The following is an 18,644-nucleotide window of genomic DNA, read 5'->3' as shown; positions in this document are numbered from 1 at the left end:
CCGGCATTGCGCACGCTCTGTGGCTCGCAGTTGGTCAGAGCAGTGCGCCTGCGTGCCGTCAGCTGCGCATGCGCAGGCGCCTGGCGGCCCTTGGCGGTCGAAAGGGGAGTTCAAGGAGACGGGGGCGACGCGGCTGCGGGTGCCTCGTCCGGGTCGGGGCAACAGCCACCATGCCGGGGATAGTGGAGCTGCCTACTCTGGAGGATCTGAAAGTGCAGGAGGTGAGGCTCGTCCGGAGGACAGGCAAGCGGGGCATGGGGCTGCAGCTTCCTGGGCCTGGGCCCGGGCCCAGCCCTGCTTCGACTCAGCAGACCCTGGGCCCTGGAACCCCCACCCCATGTCCCCCAACATAATACACAGGTCAATCCCCGGAAGCCCCTTCCTCAGCGTCGGAATTGCCCCACCCCAGCCCGCAGTGGTTCGAGAACTCTTTCTCCCTCCCCCCACAGCGACCTGCTTTACATGAATAATAGTGGTACTTTTTACTAAGCACCAACCAGGGCCACTTTACTTAGTTTATGTCACTTAATACTCAAACCTTCCTGCGAAGCGAGTATACAACTCCAGGTGCTCACAGTCGAGGGAGAGACAGTCACTTTAAAGTAGCATCATCGGTGCGGAGTGCTTTAGAGTGGAGCTAGGAAGCCACAGAAAAAGGAGATAGATTTTGGAGCGTGAAATTGCTAACAGCTCAGGGAAGGTGTTTGGTAATATGACTTGTAAAGCATTCAGTTATTTAAGAGATAGCATTTGAATAATTACCATATGACTATACACTGGAAAGTAAGAGGTAATGCCCCTGCTCTCAGAGTTTATAATGTAATAGAGAGACAGGCATAAAAAGGCAGTGGCAATACAGTATTTTTAGTACTATGGGAAGTGAAGACCGTACAATACTAATTATAGCAAACATGATCAAGCCTTCTCTAGATGTCAGGCAGGATTTACATACGTTAATTCATGGAACCCTAACAACACTATGAGGAGGGATATAATTGGTCTCTCCTAAGGAAACAGGTCCCGAGAGAAGTGATTTGCCCAAGGTCACACAGCTAGTAGTAAGTGGTAGAGCTGGAATGTGAACCCAGTCTGATTTAAGACTCATGCTTTTAAACTACTGTATTAGCAGAAACTCAGAAGAGTGAGAAGGCTTAGCAGAACCTTCTGTGTTAAGGGAGACAAGTGCTGTTGGGTGAGACTCTAGTGTTGGTGGGACACAGCAGTTGCTGAGCCAGGAGAGGTACCTTGGGCTGAGGCAAGACTGGGGTGCACATTCCATAAGGCCAGACTAAGCAGTTTGGACTCCATCCTATAAGTGAGGTGATGGGGAGTGGTAGACGGATTTAAAGCAAACGAGTGTCATGGTAGATCTGGATAGTAGAAAGATCAGGCTACAATGGAGGAGAGGGAGGGCGAGACTAAAAATTATGTGCCTGAAATTATATCCCAGGCACTGTGTTAAGTGTTTTACACGCACTACTTAATCTTATATGCCTGTGAGAATGGCAGCTATTATTTTCCTCAGATGAAGAAATTTTTAGTTGTGTTCAGAGATTTTATAATAAGATGACATTTACTAAAAGTTAGGGGTTGGGTACTGCCAACAGTCTTGTTTCTTGCACTGCTGTGAAGCTGCAAGAATTTTATGTCTGGAATAAACTCGCCTTTAGGCTTCACATAGTTGAGTTGAGAAACAGATAATTACATAAATAACTAAAATACAAGACAGAGTATGATTAAATGCTATGGAAAAGAGTCAGACATGGTTTAAGAAAAGAGTAGGATTTGAAGTTGTATCTAAATTCTAGGGTTCACTGCTCGGTTACCTTGATTAGTCACTTTTAGCGTATGCAAACATAGTTTTATTTGTAAGATGAAGTGATTTCCAGCTATATAATTCTCTGAGGCTATAAAGGGGACAGAAAGCACTTCTTGGGCATAATGTAAGAATTTATAGGCAGAGATGGAGAGAAGAGCTTTCTAAATGAGGGTAAGATCTAAGCAAAGGTAAGGAGATGGGAAAATGCAGGGGGCCCAAAACGAGTTCTGGAAACAGTGAGTTCAGTGTTCTGAGAGGCAGCAAGAGGTCCCTTTTTGAGGTGTCGAGGGGAAAGGGCTGGAACAGTAGTTTGGATCCAGAAGGTTTGAATACCCTATAAGAAGTTTAGGCTTTATGCTGCTGTTAAGCCCGAATCTGTCAAGGGTTTTGTTGCTAATTTGTTTTAATAGCAGAATAAAATAATTATTTTTTAGGACGATCACTCCAGCAACTCTGAAGAGTGGATTAAATAAATAGAGGACAGGAAAAGCAGGGAGACTGGTCTTGGTGGCTGTTGAAATAAATGAAGAAGATGTTAATGAGCTCAACACAATTGGTGACTATGCTTACAGAGAGGAAAGAACAAATTTGCCTAGAATTGATCAGATTTAGTGATGACTTAGGTATCAGAATCAGGAAAGTTGAGGAATCAGTGTCAGATTTGCAACCTGACAGTGATTTTGGTGAAGCCAGAAGAAGGAGGTTTGAAAGTCAAGTTAAACACATCTTGGACCTTTCTGACTTTGGAGTTATGACACTTCTCCATGGAAAAAGTGTCAGAGCTTTGGCCTAGAAACTCCTTGTACACATTGACAATTTTCAATAAAAATAATAGCTAATATTTATGATGTACTTTCTTATGTGTTAGGCACTGTTCTTAATATATTTGTATGTATTAACTTATTTAATCATAACAGTTCTATCACATAAGTACTGTGATTCTCCATTTTATATAAATTAAGTAAAATATAAGGTATAGTATAAATTAAGTGCTATACAAAGGTGCAGACATGGTTTAAGGAAGAGAACGAGACTAGAAGATGGATTGTAGCTTGTAAGAGTCTTTGCCTCCCTTTCTATACCTGCAGACTGATATAAACCTGCTGTGCAGTAAGGCTTTGTCAGGATAAATCAGGAAGGACGTTGAAATTCTGTGTTCTTTGAGACAAAGGGAGTGAATGGATTTGAGAGGGTATTCACAGTAAGCAGCTGTCAGGGATGTTGTATCTGTTAGAATTCGTCAGTCTCAGTGAAGAAGCAGGTGAAGGGACATGATGACATCTGAAGTTCTTTGCCACCTCAGTTGATGGTGATGTAGTGAGAAGAGGCCTGATTGGAGGTCACAGTCTCTGGATTCCAGTTCTGTGGTTGTCACCTGCTGTGTCATCTTGAACACGGCTCTCTTTTTTCCTCAGGATAGATTCAGTGTGGTTCTCAACCTTTATTTCCATGTGACAGCATATTTGATGTGCTCAGCACCATGGGTGTACTTAGATTTTGATAAAACTTCTACGTTTGTATGAGCGTAAAGCAAAGCACGCCATAGGTTTCTTGGGGCACGATAGCTATGAAGGCATTTAAGTTACTAAATCAGTTTGAGTCTTGATTTTTATTCTCCCAGCTCCTCATGGGTAATACAGCAAACAAGTACATACCACTAATTAACCTAAAACTCTTATTATGAAAAACTAATACAAAATTTTACAGATTTTTAAACAAATTTATTAGAATTGTCATGGCAGATTTCACTTACATCGTAAGTTCACCTTTGGTAATTATAACAGTTGTAATATTAGTAGACATAGTCACAACTTTATTCTCTTCCTAGAGTGTGTAGATGAATTACTCTCTTCATCTTTCCTTGCCTTTTAGTAGTAATTCAACCTAAGCTGAATGGAATTCATGAAAAATGAAATTACAAAATTCTCGATTATAATAAAAATAATTATAAAATTGTTCTCACAAAAAATTTATAAAATATTTGCAAATCAAATCCAGTGGTATATTAAAGCATAATACACAATGACAGGCTAGATTTTATTCTGGATACAGTGAGTCAGTTTTAGAAAGTCCGAAAGTGCTTTACATTACATTTACAGGTTAATGAAAAAGAAACCTGAACACTTCAGTCTTTCCTGGTGGAGAAAAAAGCAATAGTAAAATCACTTAGGATTAGAAAGAAATTTCCTTAATGAGGAATATCTAAACTCTATCCCAAACACCAGCAAAAAATGTCATTGCAAACTGCACTTTAAAGATTAGAAAAAGGCAGGGTTGCCTGCTGCCGTTGCTGTTCATCTGTATTATCCTGGAGGTTCTGGTTAGAGCAATAAGATAGGAAATAGAGGAAAGAGAAGAAGAAGATATAAATATCAGAAAGGAAGGGTGGCAGTTTTTATTTGTAAATGGAAGTTTTCCCATTAATTCTCTTAAGTTCTGTATCAGAACTAACAAGAGTTCAGTAGCTGTGGCTAGAGAAGATACAGTATACAAACACCAGTAACCAATTTGAAAATCTAATAGAAAAAAATCCTATTTCGATAGGATTAAAAATGTTAAAATACTGAGGAATAAATAAGAAATGTGCAGGGTTCCTATATGAAGGAAACTCATTTCAACTGAAGAACAGAAAAATGACCTGAATAAATAGAGACACTGTGTTCTGGATGAGAGGGCATAATTCATGTTTTCTTACTTCTTTTGTAACTATTGTATCCCCAACAGCTACTTTTGCTAGACACTATTTTGACTGGTTGGTGAAGCAGTATGCATTGCATTTAATTAAAGTTTGGATTAGGGAGAACTGACAACTTTACAGCATTGGATGTCTGTTGAAAACAATCCGTACCCTCTTGGAGCTTAGGTTCTAGTGGTCACACATGGAGTGACCGCTGATCCCAGTTTTTATAAAATGATTAGAGAAAGACACTTTGAGGAGGTAACATTTGAGCAGAGACCCAATATTGCAAAAGTGCCTGTTCCTTTCTAATTTAATATATAACTAAACTTAGTATAAATCCAGTGCAGATTTTTTGGGCGTGGGGTGGTGGTCATCTGGAAGGATAGCCACAACAATTTTGAAAAGGAAGACCACAGAGTGTTCTGTTAAGTTACAGTAATGAAAACGTGATGCTCGCCCAGGAAGAGGTAGTGCAGAAGAGGCCGGTGAGACTTTTGCTGCAGCAGCTGTTAGGCCTGGGACTGTGCATGTCCCTGTGAGCAAGCTGTAACTGCACCATTTCTCCAGAATGTGAGCGAGACGGACATAGTTGTAGGGATGGCTACCTTGGGTATATGCTGTAATTTAAAAAAATTCACAGATTTTAGTACTTGATTATTAGTAATCTATCTTTCTATTAGATATATTTTACTGTTCTAATAGTAGATGTGTATTATCTAATAGAAGTAAGAAAGCATGAATTATGCCCTCTCGTCCAGAATATTCTCATATTCTAATTTACTTTTATGTCTGGAGAGGAGACTCATGGAATCTCCCCAGAATTGGTTCCTCCCATTACGTCCAAGAATCCTCCATTTCCCTTCAGAGCTCCCCTTTCTCTGTGATAAAGACCTAAGGGTTCTATTAGGGCCACCATCTCCTAATGTCTGAGTGAGGATAGTAACGTCAGCCTAGTGAGACGATTGGGAAGGTGTAGAAAGTCATGGATGTGAAAGAGCTTTGTGATCTCTAAGGCACTGTAGGTCGCAAAGGCTAATTACGGCAATCCCGTTGTTCCTTTCCTCTCCAAAGTCACGACAGCTACCTTTGTGTCCCCTCTGCTTTGACCAGCATGCCGTGACGTTGAGAAAGTGGTGTCCTGGTCACAAACCTGTGGTCTTTCTCCCATGTGCCTTTCGCCCAGGTGAAAGTCAGTTCTGCTGTGCTTAAAGCTGCGGCCCATCACTATGGAGCTCAGTGTGATAAACCCAACAAGGAGTTCATGCTCTGCCGCTGGGAAGAGAAGGACCCGCGGCGCTGTATTGAGGAAGGCAAGCTAGTCAACAAGTGCGCTCTGGACTTCTTCAGGTGAAGGCCTTTTCACATCAGTGCCGGTTTGGTTAAAACATCAGGTTTTGAACAGCCTGCTAATTAAAGGGAAGGATCGTTTTAATGACTAATTTTAGTAGGAAATGCAAGGCTGTGAAATCAGATAGACCAAAGCAAGCACACAATAAGCGATAGTTATTTTTGTTATTTGTTTTGGTAATTTGGCAAGTTCTATAATCTCCATGAATCTGTTTCCAAATTATAGCGTAATTAATACCCATCTTATACGGGATTGTTATGAAAAATTTGAAAAGGCACATAAAAACAACTCAGCTCCGTGCTTGTTAGCAGGTACCGCTAGATTGTTATCTTTATCATTACTACAGAACACACAATTATGATGGAAAGAAAAATGTGTTCAGAGCCAAGTTTTGGGGTAGGGTCTGGTGCTTTGATACTGTAAGTAAAAAAAATATCTAAATTGTAATTATAGAGAAACGTTTTAACAGCCATATTAGATCTGTGTTAAAAGGGATGGAAACTCAACTCAGAGGGTGTTGGCTCATGTAACTGTAGTTCAGAAATAGGACTGGCATCAAGCAGGGCTGGATCCAAGGGCTTAAATAATTTCACAGCTTTGCCTCTCCTCTTCTGCCACCAGGCTTTTAATTCTGCTTTCCTGTCGAACTCATTTTCAAAGAGACTCTTTCCTTTCTATAGCAAAAATGGTCACCAGCCACTCCGAGCTGCTATGCTACTTGCTTAGCAAATGTGCACAGAGTCCCACTTCTCCAGTGACCGGAGCAGAGGTCCCTGGCCTGGAGGGTTGATTTCATATGCATGTCTTTGAATCAGTTGTGTTTCAGGAGATAAAATGCTTCGATTGGTCAGGCTCGCAGTGGATATAGACTTAGATTTATTTAAACAACATTGCTGAGAGATAGGGAGGGGTTGTTTCCCCGAGGAAAATTAGAAGGATGTTACAGAAGAATAGGGAATGACTGCTGGCTAGGCAAAACCCACAGCTGTCCAGTATAATGACGTCAGGGGGAAAACGCAAGTTTCTTTGCATAATAGCTACTTTCCTTCTTTCTTGCTTCTGCTGTCTTTGTCCATGTGCAGAGATATTTTTGTGGTTAAAGTCATAGTGTGTCTACATTTTAAAATTCATTTTACACTTGAAACTGTTGGGAACATTCATTCAAATTGCTATATTGTCTTCATGATCACCATTTTTACTGGCTATATAATATTCCATCAGTAGATAAAACAACCATAATGTACTTGACCAATTCCTGTTATTAAACATCATTGTCGATTCCAGCTTTGGCTGTTTTTCATAAATCTGCAGTGATCACCTTCGTATATACATCTTTTCCAGTTTTTAATCAATTCCTTGCCATAAATTCCAGCAGTGAGATCATTTTATAATAGGCTTTTGACATTTTTTATGACTCTTGAACTATAGCTGCCATTTTTTAAAGTTCAGTCAGTTTCTGCTGTTCTCAGCACTGTGTCTTTATATACCTCATCATCATTACATATTATTTAAATATTTGTTAGGTACAAAGTGATATTTTATTCTTGCTTGAATTTGCATCGATTTGACTGCTAACAGTTGTTTATTTCTTTTATTTGAGCCAAAACTAACAACATTGCCAGGCTGTAAGTTCTCAAATGATTCCACATTTTTTATTTTCTAAGAGAATTTTGGCAAAACATTTCTCTTTTGGCCCAGAGGTGGTATGTTTAAGTGGGAAATGTTTGGCTTTCACAAGCCCCCAAGGTACCTAACTGCCTCCATGAGAAGAATCTCTCACTGCTGAAGTTGCTGGTTGTAGGCATTGGTAGGTAATGTCTGTTGGGCGTGGGTGCCAGGGTGCCAGGGTCCAGAACAGAGACTAAGTACTAGAGTAGTGGTTTGCAGGCCTCCTTCTGCCACAGAATTTTGGAGGAACGCAAAACACCCATTGGAAACAGTAGCTCACTACCAGAATGATTCTCATGTGGAGGTTAGGTGGGTACAGTTTTGTGTACTATGGAAATCCAGCTCAGTGAGGCCAAAGGTACTTCAGAAGAGCTCCCTACAACTTTGATAGTCCTTCTTCCTTCCTGTTGCACACCCTGCCACCCCCAAGGTTATACTCAGAATACCTGGAAGGCTACATAAGAAACCGGTAACAATGGTTGCCTCCCAGGAGGGGAACTGAGCAGGAATGGAAAGCAGATTTTTCACTATGTATTTCCTTCGACCATCTCTGAGGTTCTTCCTGAGCCATGGCAAATAAGATTCCTGTGTTGAGTGTAGTAAGAGTCTTGGAATATGACAGGCAAGCAGTTCATAATTATTCCTTTGGGGGAAGGACGTGTTCAGCATTTCTTTCACTGCCTCAAATATGACTTTTTCCTAGAATAATGATATTTTATTCTTGCTTTAGTTTTCATTTATTTGATTACTAGGAAGGTTGAATGAAGGAGAAGGAATTCTGCGAAATAATTGAGGCTTATCCCTTCAATACACAGAAGTTACTTTTTCTTCAACCATTTTTGGTGGTCACAAAATGAATTATTATTTTTACAAAATGAATTAATATATTGCCTTGCTACTTAATAGAGAGCACCAAATATAATTTAACTTGAATTAATAACAACAGTCATCTCTGTTTTTGTTCAGTGCGTTATAGAATGAGGACCTTGAGCTTTTCGGGAGTGTAGGGCATTGTGATTCTGTCTCTGTTGCTCTGATCTATCACCTTTGTCAGATTACGCCTCCTTCTCTTCTAAACTTGCTAAACGAATATCATCTCTAGAAAAGGAAAAATAGGCTCCAAGTGAGTTTTCCTCTGAGCAGAGTATATGTGCCTTAGACCACAGTCTTAATGGCAGGTTTTTTCATTTCTTGTTTTAAATTTTGCTGCATAAAGAAATTAGGTTTTATTCCTCAGAGGTCGTTTTTTTTACTTATTGATTCTCAACCTGAGGATCTCCAAGTTGTAAGCAAAGGTAAGAGCATTTACTCCCATCCTCCTCAAAAAGCAAGGCTGTGTATTGAGGCCTGTACCTATTTTTTACCCACATTTCTGCTTTCATTGTTTTGTGAAGAGCTCCCTGTAACCTAGCCCTCTTTTCCAGGCAGATAAAACTTCACTGTGCAGAGCCTTTCACAGAATACTGGACCTGCATCGATTATTCTGGCCTGCAGCTGTTTCGTCGCTGTCGCAAACAGCAGGCGAAGTTTGATGAGTGTGTGCTGGATAAGCTGGGCTGGGTGCGACCTGACCTGGGAGAGCTGTCCAAGGTAAGAAGGTTTCCTGCTTTCGGGCTCACGCTCCCGCTGACGGGTGGGTAAAGGCGGGAGGTGGTCAGGAAAGGGTCTTCTGTGAGTACAGATGTGATGCGAGAAATCCACATTTACCTAACAGGTCAATTAGGGAGTGATTATACACAATCCTGAAGAGAGTTTATTTAATAGAGATATCCTTTTAAATAGCTCTTCCAGCATATGCCGATTTATTTGTGGTTAATTAGCTAATTGATGAACAGAAAGGAGTAGATGAAGATAAGCATAAACGAAATGTTAGGGGACACTGTCAGTTGAAAACATTGAGGTTATTGTGGAATTCATTGGGAAAATGGGATCAGAGTTATGCCAGACTTTTCAGGAACATACCTCAGGCGAAAAAAGTACATGCCTTTCATTTTTCTATTCTTCTGTATTTCCTATCTCAATTGTGATACCACTGTCTGTTGAAACATCAAAGCTAGAAACCTGAATATCTTTTTCTTCACTTCCTACTCTTTCTTTTATACAGTCATCAATTCCTGTAGATCAGCATCTCCTGGAACATTTTTGAATCCTTTCGCTGTCTCCGTTTCTTGAACAGGAAACCCTAACCTGGGCTATGTGAATTTCTGGAAGGGAGGTGGGTGGATCAGTTAGACTTTAGAAGACAATGCGTCCTCCGAAATTGAAGAATTTAGGACATAATTACATCTTTACTGTAGGCATGATCTGTGTGGAAAATAATGTTTCTTTAAAAAAGCTCTTTAGGAGCTCTCTGTTGCTTGCAGGATAAGGCATCCTCTGCATATCCCAGCATTTGAGATCCTTTATGATCTGACCCATCCTTGAGCCTCATTACCCTCCACTCCCTCTGGGACAGCATAGGTACCAAGGCATGGAGGAAAAACTCAGGTTTTGAATGGAGACAGATAGTAGATTTGAATCTTGGTTCCACTGCTTAATTGCTATGGGATCTTGAGCAGATAGCTTAATATTTCTTATCCTACCATGTCTACAAAATGGGACAGTATTAATCCCTAGTTTTCTGTGAGGATTAAGCTAGAAGGAGCCTATGTAAATCTCCAGCCTTGTGCTTGGCACCTAGGTCCACAACTAATGTCTTCTGCTTGTATATAATGTCTGTGGATAGTTGTGTGTCATAAGTAGATGAATGACTTAGCAATTTTTTTTATATCTGGCTTGATTATTTTACTTAAGATACCTTCTTTTGCTGCACTGAACAAATTTTTAATAATTGATAATTCTAAGTTGCAAAGTGGTAGAACTTATACATTTAATAATGAAAAGTACCTTTCCTCATTTCTGTCTCATGAAAGGAGAATTAGGAAATCATGCTGTTAAGAGAATATTCATGAATCTTTCTATTAACGTTTTTAAAAACCTATCAAATAAAAAAGTATCATCTTAACCCTTCAAAAGTATATTTCTTTAAGAGGATTCTCAGTTTTAGTTATACTTAAAATCAGTATTCAATCTCTTCCTAGAAAGGGGTAATCAGCTGGATAAAGCCTAACTTTTAGCTTCATCACTTTTGCATCCTGTTTCTCTGGATTGCCCTGCCCTCCTATGTTCCCCTAGTGCTGTGGTCCCCAACCTTGGAACCAGGGACCGGTGCTCCTATGAGACTCTGATGCCTGGTGATCTGAGGTGGAGCCTTTCCTAGGCAGAATTGCTCTCACTTGTAATTCTATCATCCTGATAATATTAATATTGAAAATAACTTTTGGAGCACCTGCTATGTCTACTTCAGGCACTTTGTGTATATTATCCTAATAATCTTGTGAGCTAATAGCCCCAGTTTAGAGATGGGAAATTGAAGGTTAAGCCGCCCACTGTCATTGACCTAGCGATTGGCTTGACCACATGCTTCTGCTCCTTTTCTCAAAATTTTGAGTATAGCACAAAAGTGGAAATTATTTTATTGTTCTTTCCACAATAATTTGCTCTTTAAAGGGGTCCTTTTATTACTTTCAGTTTGGGAAACATTTTTCTTGATTTATTTCATAGATATCTTGAATTTCATAATGGAGCTTCAAATGCCAGCTGGAGGCATTTGTAATTACTCAACTGAGCAATAAGGAGCCATTAGTGATCTCTAATGATAGTAGAGAGATGAGAACGCTGTTTTAAAAACAAAAAACCACTCTGGACCTGTGGTCAGAAACTTAGGTTCCGGCTCTAGCTCTGGCATTTACCAAGTGGGCCTCCCTTGTCCTTGCCTGTGAACAAGAGGCAATAATGCCTCATAGGGTGGTTATAGTAATAATTGTGCAACCATGTTCCTGAAAGCTCTATTCACAGTAAATGTTTTTTGAATTTATACATGTAGGAAGATGAATCTGGTCATGTTACGTGGAGTGACGTAGAGCTCAGACCACTGGATAACCAGACTGATAATAGCTACGGCCTTGTGTCTTTCCACTTTCTGGGCTTGTTTCCTTATCTTTAAAATGAGTCAATTTCTGCCGGGTTTCTGGTGGAGATTTTTGTGGCCATCGGGGGCTAATGTGGGTGTAAACACCTCATCTGGTCCCCGTTACTGCAGTTCAGCTCCACCCTCTCTCCTGGCCCGTTGGCTCAGCTCTGCACTTCCGGTCTCACCACTGCAGTGTAGACTCCACACCCTCCAGCCCGCAGGTGGGACTGAGTTTCTTCTGTGCGTCAGGTTACCGTCAGGTTACCATCAGTTTGAAGTCCAAACACCTCTCCCTGTCATTCGGTCCCTTTCATCATGCGGCCCCCTGCCTGCGAGTGTAGCGTGTTACTGGACAGCACAGGCTTTGGAGTAGGCAGATCTGGCTTTGAGCACTAGTTCCACTATTGGCTAGGTGGCCCCAGTGAACTCTGCAGAATGACCTCTTAGGGGCGTGAGCCCGAGGTGGAATAAAGTGCCCAGCATCGTTCCCAACAGCACTAGGGTGAGGTTAGGTGCCTCGTCTCCCAGCACTCTGTGTGTCGCCTTGGCTTTGGCCATTCTAAAGACATGCCTCTCTCTTCGTGTGTACTGCTCGTTTTGTTGGAATGTCTTTTCCTCCCCAGTCATCCTGGCTGGCTCCTGGCTCTCAGCCTTCAGGGCACGTCAGGTGCGCGGTACCCTTGCCCCCAAGCACTCGGTGCGCCTCTCCATCGTGGCGATTTGGTTAGGGAGTCTCAGTCCATTTTCTTGTTTGGCTCCTTCGCTGGACTGCGAGCCCCTTGAGAGCAGTGCGTGTCTTGTTCCCGTCTGTGTCCCCAACTTCTGCCATGTGGAATCACACACACTGAAATGTCTTAAGTGTTTATTCGAGGATTAAACAAGTCTAAACGTGGTTTTCTGGGCCTTCAAAGAAGAAGAGTAGCTGGGGCAGCAGGAGCAGAGAGGGACAGTGGGAGACGCGTTCACGGTCACAGACGGCTCCACCTTACTTTCTACTTTGCTTCTTTCCTCTCTATGCATTCTCGCAGGTCACCAAAGTGAAAACAGATCGACCTTTGCCAGACAATCCCTATCACTCAAGATCAAGACCGGAGCCCAACCCCAAGATCGAAGGAGATCTGAAGCCTGCCAAGCATGGAAGCCGCCTTTTTTTCTGGACCATGTAAAACTGGGTCCACGGCCCAAACTCAGTCACACACCCAGACAACAACTGACAAAAACTCACACACGGTTTGCATCGACCGATAGAGAGTTCTTTCCGGGATCACAAACATTAACAAAAAAGTTAATTTATGTGACTTGGCAGTTATTCTATACCATTTCCTGGACATTAAAAATTTTAAAGGAAACAGTTGTATTTTATGATGTTTTATATAACCTTTTGGCCTTTAAAGATGACTTCCCCTTGCTTTTTCTCCCTGTGGTCCTGCCCGTTCCTCTCTCTCTTTGCTTTAAGTAGGCATTTGTGAGCGTGGCAGGGGAGCCACGTTAGGTCATGGAGAAATGACTGTAGAGGAAAGGCTTGGTTACCTGAGACAGCTCCTCGGAATATGTCTGTTTTCACACATTTTGAAGTCTCAACTCTCTTCCCACCCAACCTCTCGGACAAATAGATTTCCCTAAAGGTCATACAAGGGAAGCGTCCGGGATAGACGTGCAGAGACGTTTGCGCCTGTGACTCAGGCCATGGGAGGGGCCTCCTGGCTGGGTCTTCGGCAGCCTTGCTCAGAGTTTCTTAAAGAACCAAACTTCCACCACTTCCCCTTGATATCCCATCCTCAAGCGTTATAACCCAGATGTTTTTCCTGATAGACAAGGGAGGTGGAGGCTGAGCTCTCAGTTCCAAAGCCAGGAAGTCGGGAGGTCTGAGTGTCAATTCCAAGCTTGGGTGTGTTCCTTAACCTCTTAGGGGAGGTTGAATTTGAGGACAAACTAAAGGGAACGTGCTTATCTACCTCCTGGGCAGGTTAAAGCCACAAGTATTTATAAAGCTCTGGTTCAAAGCACTATTATGTCTTTATTTTCCCTTTCGTTCAATTCCTTTTTCACTTCTAGGCTATTTCCTCTACATCTGACTAGGTCACTTTACACCTGATTGTGGCCTTAAATCCCATATGACCCTGCGTAAGTCGTCTCAGCTCCCTAGGCCTTGGTTTCTAAGGCACAGAGCTCTGAAAAGTGAAGTTGTATAAGAGTCTAAAGGCTTTTCCAACTTCCATTCTAGATACTCTAGGTGGACAGATGACTGTGAGATTGTAGACATGAGGTACAGGGCCTGTTGCCCAAAGTTAGGACAGTTAAAGCATTACGTGATCTGCCTTCCCCCTACCCCCACCCTGTTCTGACCCCACAGTTGGGAGCATTTTGGGTAAACCTTACTCCCACCTGTTCTACAAATGTTCCTTGCTAGCCGCCTTTGCCTTATTCTCCAATTCAATGAAGAAAAATAATAGGTTCTTAAATTTATAAAACAGTCAAGGCAACATCCGTTAACCTCTTGGTGGCCAAGTAATGGAAAGTCACCTCTGTCGGGGCAAGTACGAATGTGGCTACAGATTGGCATTTACGTGATACCTCAAGCTATGTGTTGCTTCCTCGGTTCTTTCTGCAAAGGAAGCTGGGATTTACATAACTGGAAAATGATCACTGAGCACTGCGCCTGTGCCAGGTGCTGTATATATGTAACCTTCAACGCTCAGAGCCCTTTGAAAGAAACTGTTTTATGTCATGCCCATTTCACAGATGAAGGCACTAAAGCCTTAGGTAAGATGTTCTAGTCTTATATGGGAAATGGGAGAGATGGGATACCAGTGAAGATTGCTTCTAATGCCATCTTCTTGTCCTTCAAAGTCATCAGTGGTTCTCTGCCTTGGATGCATGCTGCAGTCACCTCTGAAGACCTTAAATGCTGATGTGTGGATCCCACCCCTGAGAGATTCCGATTGAATTGTTCTGCAGTACGTTGGGGGCATGGTGTTTTGGAAAGCTCCCCAGGTTTTTCTAAGGTGAAACCAGGGTATAGGTCCACTGACTGATTTTTATGTGAAGCATGTCCAGGAGATGAAGTGCTAGTCATGGCGGCTAAGCTGAGATTTAAACCCAGATACATCTGATTCCACAGCCCATACTCTTAATATATGCCACCGCTTATAAATCACCGGGATATCTTATTAAAATGAAGATTCTGATTCAGTAAGTCTGGAGTAGGACCTGAGATTTCTAGTAAGCTGCTCGTTGGTGGTCACTTTGCCGGTCTGTGGACCACACTGAGTAACAAGGAGGAAGCCATTGTCTTTCTGAGTGCAGGTTCCATGTCTGACTAACCCACTGCAGGGTCCAGCTGCAGGCGCTCCGTGAGTGTTCATTCATTTCTTCAGAATCAGAGCAACAAGTCCTGAACTGTTAATAGCTCCAACTTCAGTTCTAGGATGTTTTAACTTTTGCCCAAGTTGGACAGCAGTTCTTGCCTTCCCCCACTCCCCACCTTGCTTTGAATTCCTTGAACAAAGAAACTAACTTTTGGCTTTCCTGTATTCTTGATAGAAGTACACCACCTCATAGCCTTCTAGGACCGAAGAATCTAAAGATAAAATTCCTAAAATCTCTCACAACAAATGCATCTCACAATTTCTGTGGGCGAAAGGTCACAGAACAATTTGCAAGCAGTTATTGTGCAGGCTCCCTGAGCAGGGCTCCAAATAATAGTCAGAAAATCTAACTGCTGGTTTGGCTTGAGAATAATGAGACTAATTCCTTACATTCCCAAAGGAAATTTATCTGCCCTTTTCCTCGGCCAAGCCTGTTCCTGTCTTCCCTATCTGAATCTATGGTGTCTCCATCCTCCCAGTGTCAAAACATGAGATGCACCTCTGACTCCTTCCGCTCACTTCTCTCCATGTTCCAATCCAGCACCAAGTCCGGTCGAGTTCCTTCTGTAATCGCTCACATTTGCGACTTCCTCTTCTATCTCACTGTCACTGTCCTAGCCTAGCCTGTTTTTGTTCCCCTGCCTGGATTAATAACACCATTTCCTATTGGGTCTCTCACCTTCATCTTACCCTCCAGTCTATCCTCCAACGTGCTACATGTGCCTCTGCTGCTCAGAAACCTTCAGTGGCTCCCGAATGGCCTTTGGATGCTCCAAAACCTGGCCTTAGCCTAACCCATTTTTCCCCACCATTATTTTAATGTCTCCTTATCATGTACCCTACAGTCTCCAAATGTCATTCCTCAAGAGTGTTTTCCAATTTCCAAATCTTCGCTAAGCTACCATCCACTTGCCAAGAAATAATCCTTCCCCCATCTCTGTCCTCTAGAAAGTCTACTCATCTCTTAAGGCAAACACTAGTGCTGTCTTCCTCAGGAAGTGTCCCCTTCCTACAGCCAGAAGTGGTCTTTCCTGCCCCTTTGTTCCCATGACACAATATAGCACGAGAGTTGAGCACAAGGGCTCTGGACTTGGGCTATCTGGGCCTGAATCCAGGCTCTGTCATTTAATAGCTGTGTGACCCTAGGCAAGTCACTCCACCTTTCTGTACTTTATTTTCCTCATTTGTAAAATGGAGGAACAATAATAGTACCTACCTGCCGGGATGGCTCTGAAGGTTTAATGAGTTATACGCACAAAATGCTTAGTACAGTGTCAATAAATGATAGTGGTTGTTCTAGTACCCTATATGAGGGACACATGTCATGGCATTGGGTATGTCTTATCTCCCCTGGTCTCGGTTTTGTCAGATCTGAACTTCTATCTTATTGATATATCTATAGTTTAGTGTCCAGCACATGACAGACATCCGGGAAATGATTAACTGTACACTAGGTTCATCTTTCCAGAGAACATTCAAACCCTCTCCTCATTACAGAACAAACAAATTAATTGTGTAGAAAAGGAGTAGTTCTTCGAGGTTAAATTGCTATCTTTGTAGGTATCGAATCCTAGCTGAAAAGCGTTGGGTATAATAAAAGATGTATTTTATGGCCTGACATGAATCATGACATAACTTGGTTTTTAAAAAGTACTAGTTGCATCTACGGCCATGCTACCCTGAACAAGCCTGATCCTGTCTGATCTTGGAAGCTAAGCAGGATCAGGCCTGGTTAGTTACTTGGATGGGAGACCACCTAAGAAGACCAGGTGCTGTAGGCATAAAAAATAAAAAAGACAAGGGATTGTAAACTGACAAGGTCCTTGCAATCTGTGAGGTCAACCAAGGTTTGCCTTGCCTGAAAAAAAAAAAAAAAAAGGACTAGTTGCTTCTACCATGCAGGAAGGCTCAGTTTGGGGTCACGATGTCTTTGTGTGTCTTGATCATTTGTAATATGTGTTGTATGTAATTTGTTTTAATAAGACAGTTAAATATACACATTTATTTACTTTGAAAAAATAAATTAGGACACATTTAAGAGATTAGGGAGAGGTTGCCTCAGGCTTCCTATCGGAGAAGTGATCCATCTGGGAAACACGTAGGAGTTGTCTGGATCCAATGGCCTACACTCTTGTCCTTTGAAGTCATTGAATTTCAGCCTTGAATGTGTGCTGGAATCACCTGGAGACCTTCAAATGCTGATGTCAGGATCCTACCCCCAGGTATTCTGGTTTAATTGGTCTGCAGTGTGGCCTGGACATACAGATTTTGAAATAAATAATGTGACTTTTGCTCGTTTATATACAAGTATACTTTCACAGTGGGAGAAAGAGGCAGTGTAGTTGCAGCTGGTACTCTGGAAATTCACTGATGAACTCAGTTCATCGGGCAAATGTTTTACAGCCTCTTAGGTGCTACTTACTGCTCTAGGCACGAGTGGTAAACAAGACAGGCAGGGCCTTGCCCTCGTGGGGCTTCCAGTCCAGTGGTGGAGGCAATAACCAGGTAAATACAGAAACAAGATGATTTCAGGTTGTGATGGTCCCATGAAGGAACCAAAAGGGCTTAATATGAAAGCAAGGAGCTGAGAGATGAGGATGTGTTTAGGAAGTGAGGCCCCTGAAGCTGTCTCAGAGGAAGTAGTGTTTGAGCTTCCTCCCGAAGGGTGAAAAGGAGCCAGCCAGTTAAAGGCTGATGGAAGAGTGTCCCAGCCTGAGGGAACAGTAGGAGCAAAATCTGGAGGCAGGACGGGGCTCGGCGCTTCAGAAAGTCTGGCTGGAGTGTGGGCTCCTGGGTAGATCACAGTGCAGTTGTAGCTTACTTACTCCCCATCTTTAACCTGCTGGGGACATTTGCTGACAGGTGTCCCACAGTGTGCTGGACTAAGTCCGCACTCCTCGGCATGGCAGTTGGTCTCTCCAGAGTCTGACTCAGAGCCCTCCAGCTTCGTCTCCCACATTGTCACCCCACCACACTCGATCCAAACCGAACTCTCCTCTCTGCCATTTCAGTCATCTGGCCTTTCATCGTGCTGTGTCCTCTGCCCAAAAGGTCTCCCCCGCCTCTTCCTGGTGTGAACCCTTCTCTCGAGGTGCCACTCCATGTGCCCCCGAGGTGAATGACATCTTCCTTGGTGTTCATGAGCCTCTTGTGCGTGATGGCTGTTGGACTCCATGAGCAAGAACCAAATCTCGTTTCCCGTGGCATCCACCCCTTCGGGGAACAGCGGCTGGGAGGTAGTCAGTGCTTGGTGATGATCTGCTGAATGAATGTCACATAGCCGTTGGCCTCTCCAAAAGGGAGTAGCCTAGTTAAGAATCAAGTGTGTATCACTCTGTGCAGAATAAGCATGAGGGTGTTTTCAAAGACAGGCTCGGTTTCTCCTGCAGTGATTAGCACCACTGGAGAAAAAAGGGAGCCCTCGGGTATTTTTTTGTTTTTGTTTTTGTTTTTCAAAAAGATCCCAGAAATCCCTGTCACAGGCTCAGGAAAAATGCCGTCTGTGTACTGAAAGGCGGATGCAGAAAAGGTCAGATTTGGCTACAGTAATAAGAAATATAATTGCACGCTGGTATTCCTTTAATTTGAGGGTTGAATGCAAATTAAGCAGACATGCCCTTTCTGGAAGCCTTGTTCTAATCCGTTCTGCTGCTCTGATGGAAGAACAGAAGCTGAGAAGACGATGATAGGGATGTTTCTCCCTCTTGCCATCCGAAACGAAGGTGGTAGGTAATGTGACAGTAGTTGGA

At 42.6% G+C, this 18,644-nt stretch overlaps 1 protein-coding gene and 1 pseudogene across 1 annotated transcript; both read left to right on the top strand.

Moving 5' to 3' along the window:
* The first annotated feature begins 34 nt into the window (after positions 1-34).
* NDUFA8 (NADH:ubiquinone oxidoreductase subunit A8) lies at positions 35-12,876 on the top strand. The gene is made up of 4 exons (XM_011361003.2): positions 35-221; positions 5,683-5,846; positions 8,940-9,105; positions 12,556-12,876. Exons 1-4 carry the CDS (start codon positions 69-71, stop codon positions 12,691-12,693), a joined length of 621 nt encoding a protein of 206 aa, XP_011359305.1. The 5' UTR covers positions 35-68; the 3' UTR covers positions 12,694-12,876.
* Positions 12,877-16,556: 3,680 nt separating this feature from the next.
* Positions 16,557-16,676, top strand: LOC111740332 (annotated as a pseudogene).
* Positions 16,677-18,644: the final 1,968 nt, after the last annotated feature.

The sequence above is a fragment of the Pteropus vampyrus genome, unplaced genomic scaffold (assembly GCF_000151845.1).
Source record: "Pteropus vampyrus isolate Shadow unplaced genomic scaffold, Pvam_2.0 Scaffold61, whole genome shotgun sequence".
NCBI lineage: Eukaryota > Metazoa > Chordata > Mammalia > Chiroptera > Pteropodidae > Pteropus > Pteropus vampyrus.
This window is presented reverse-complemented; position numbering and strand designations above follow the sequence as displayed.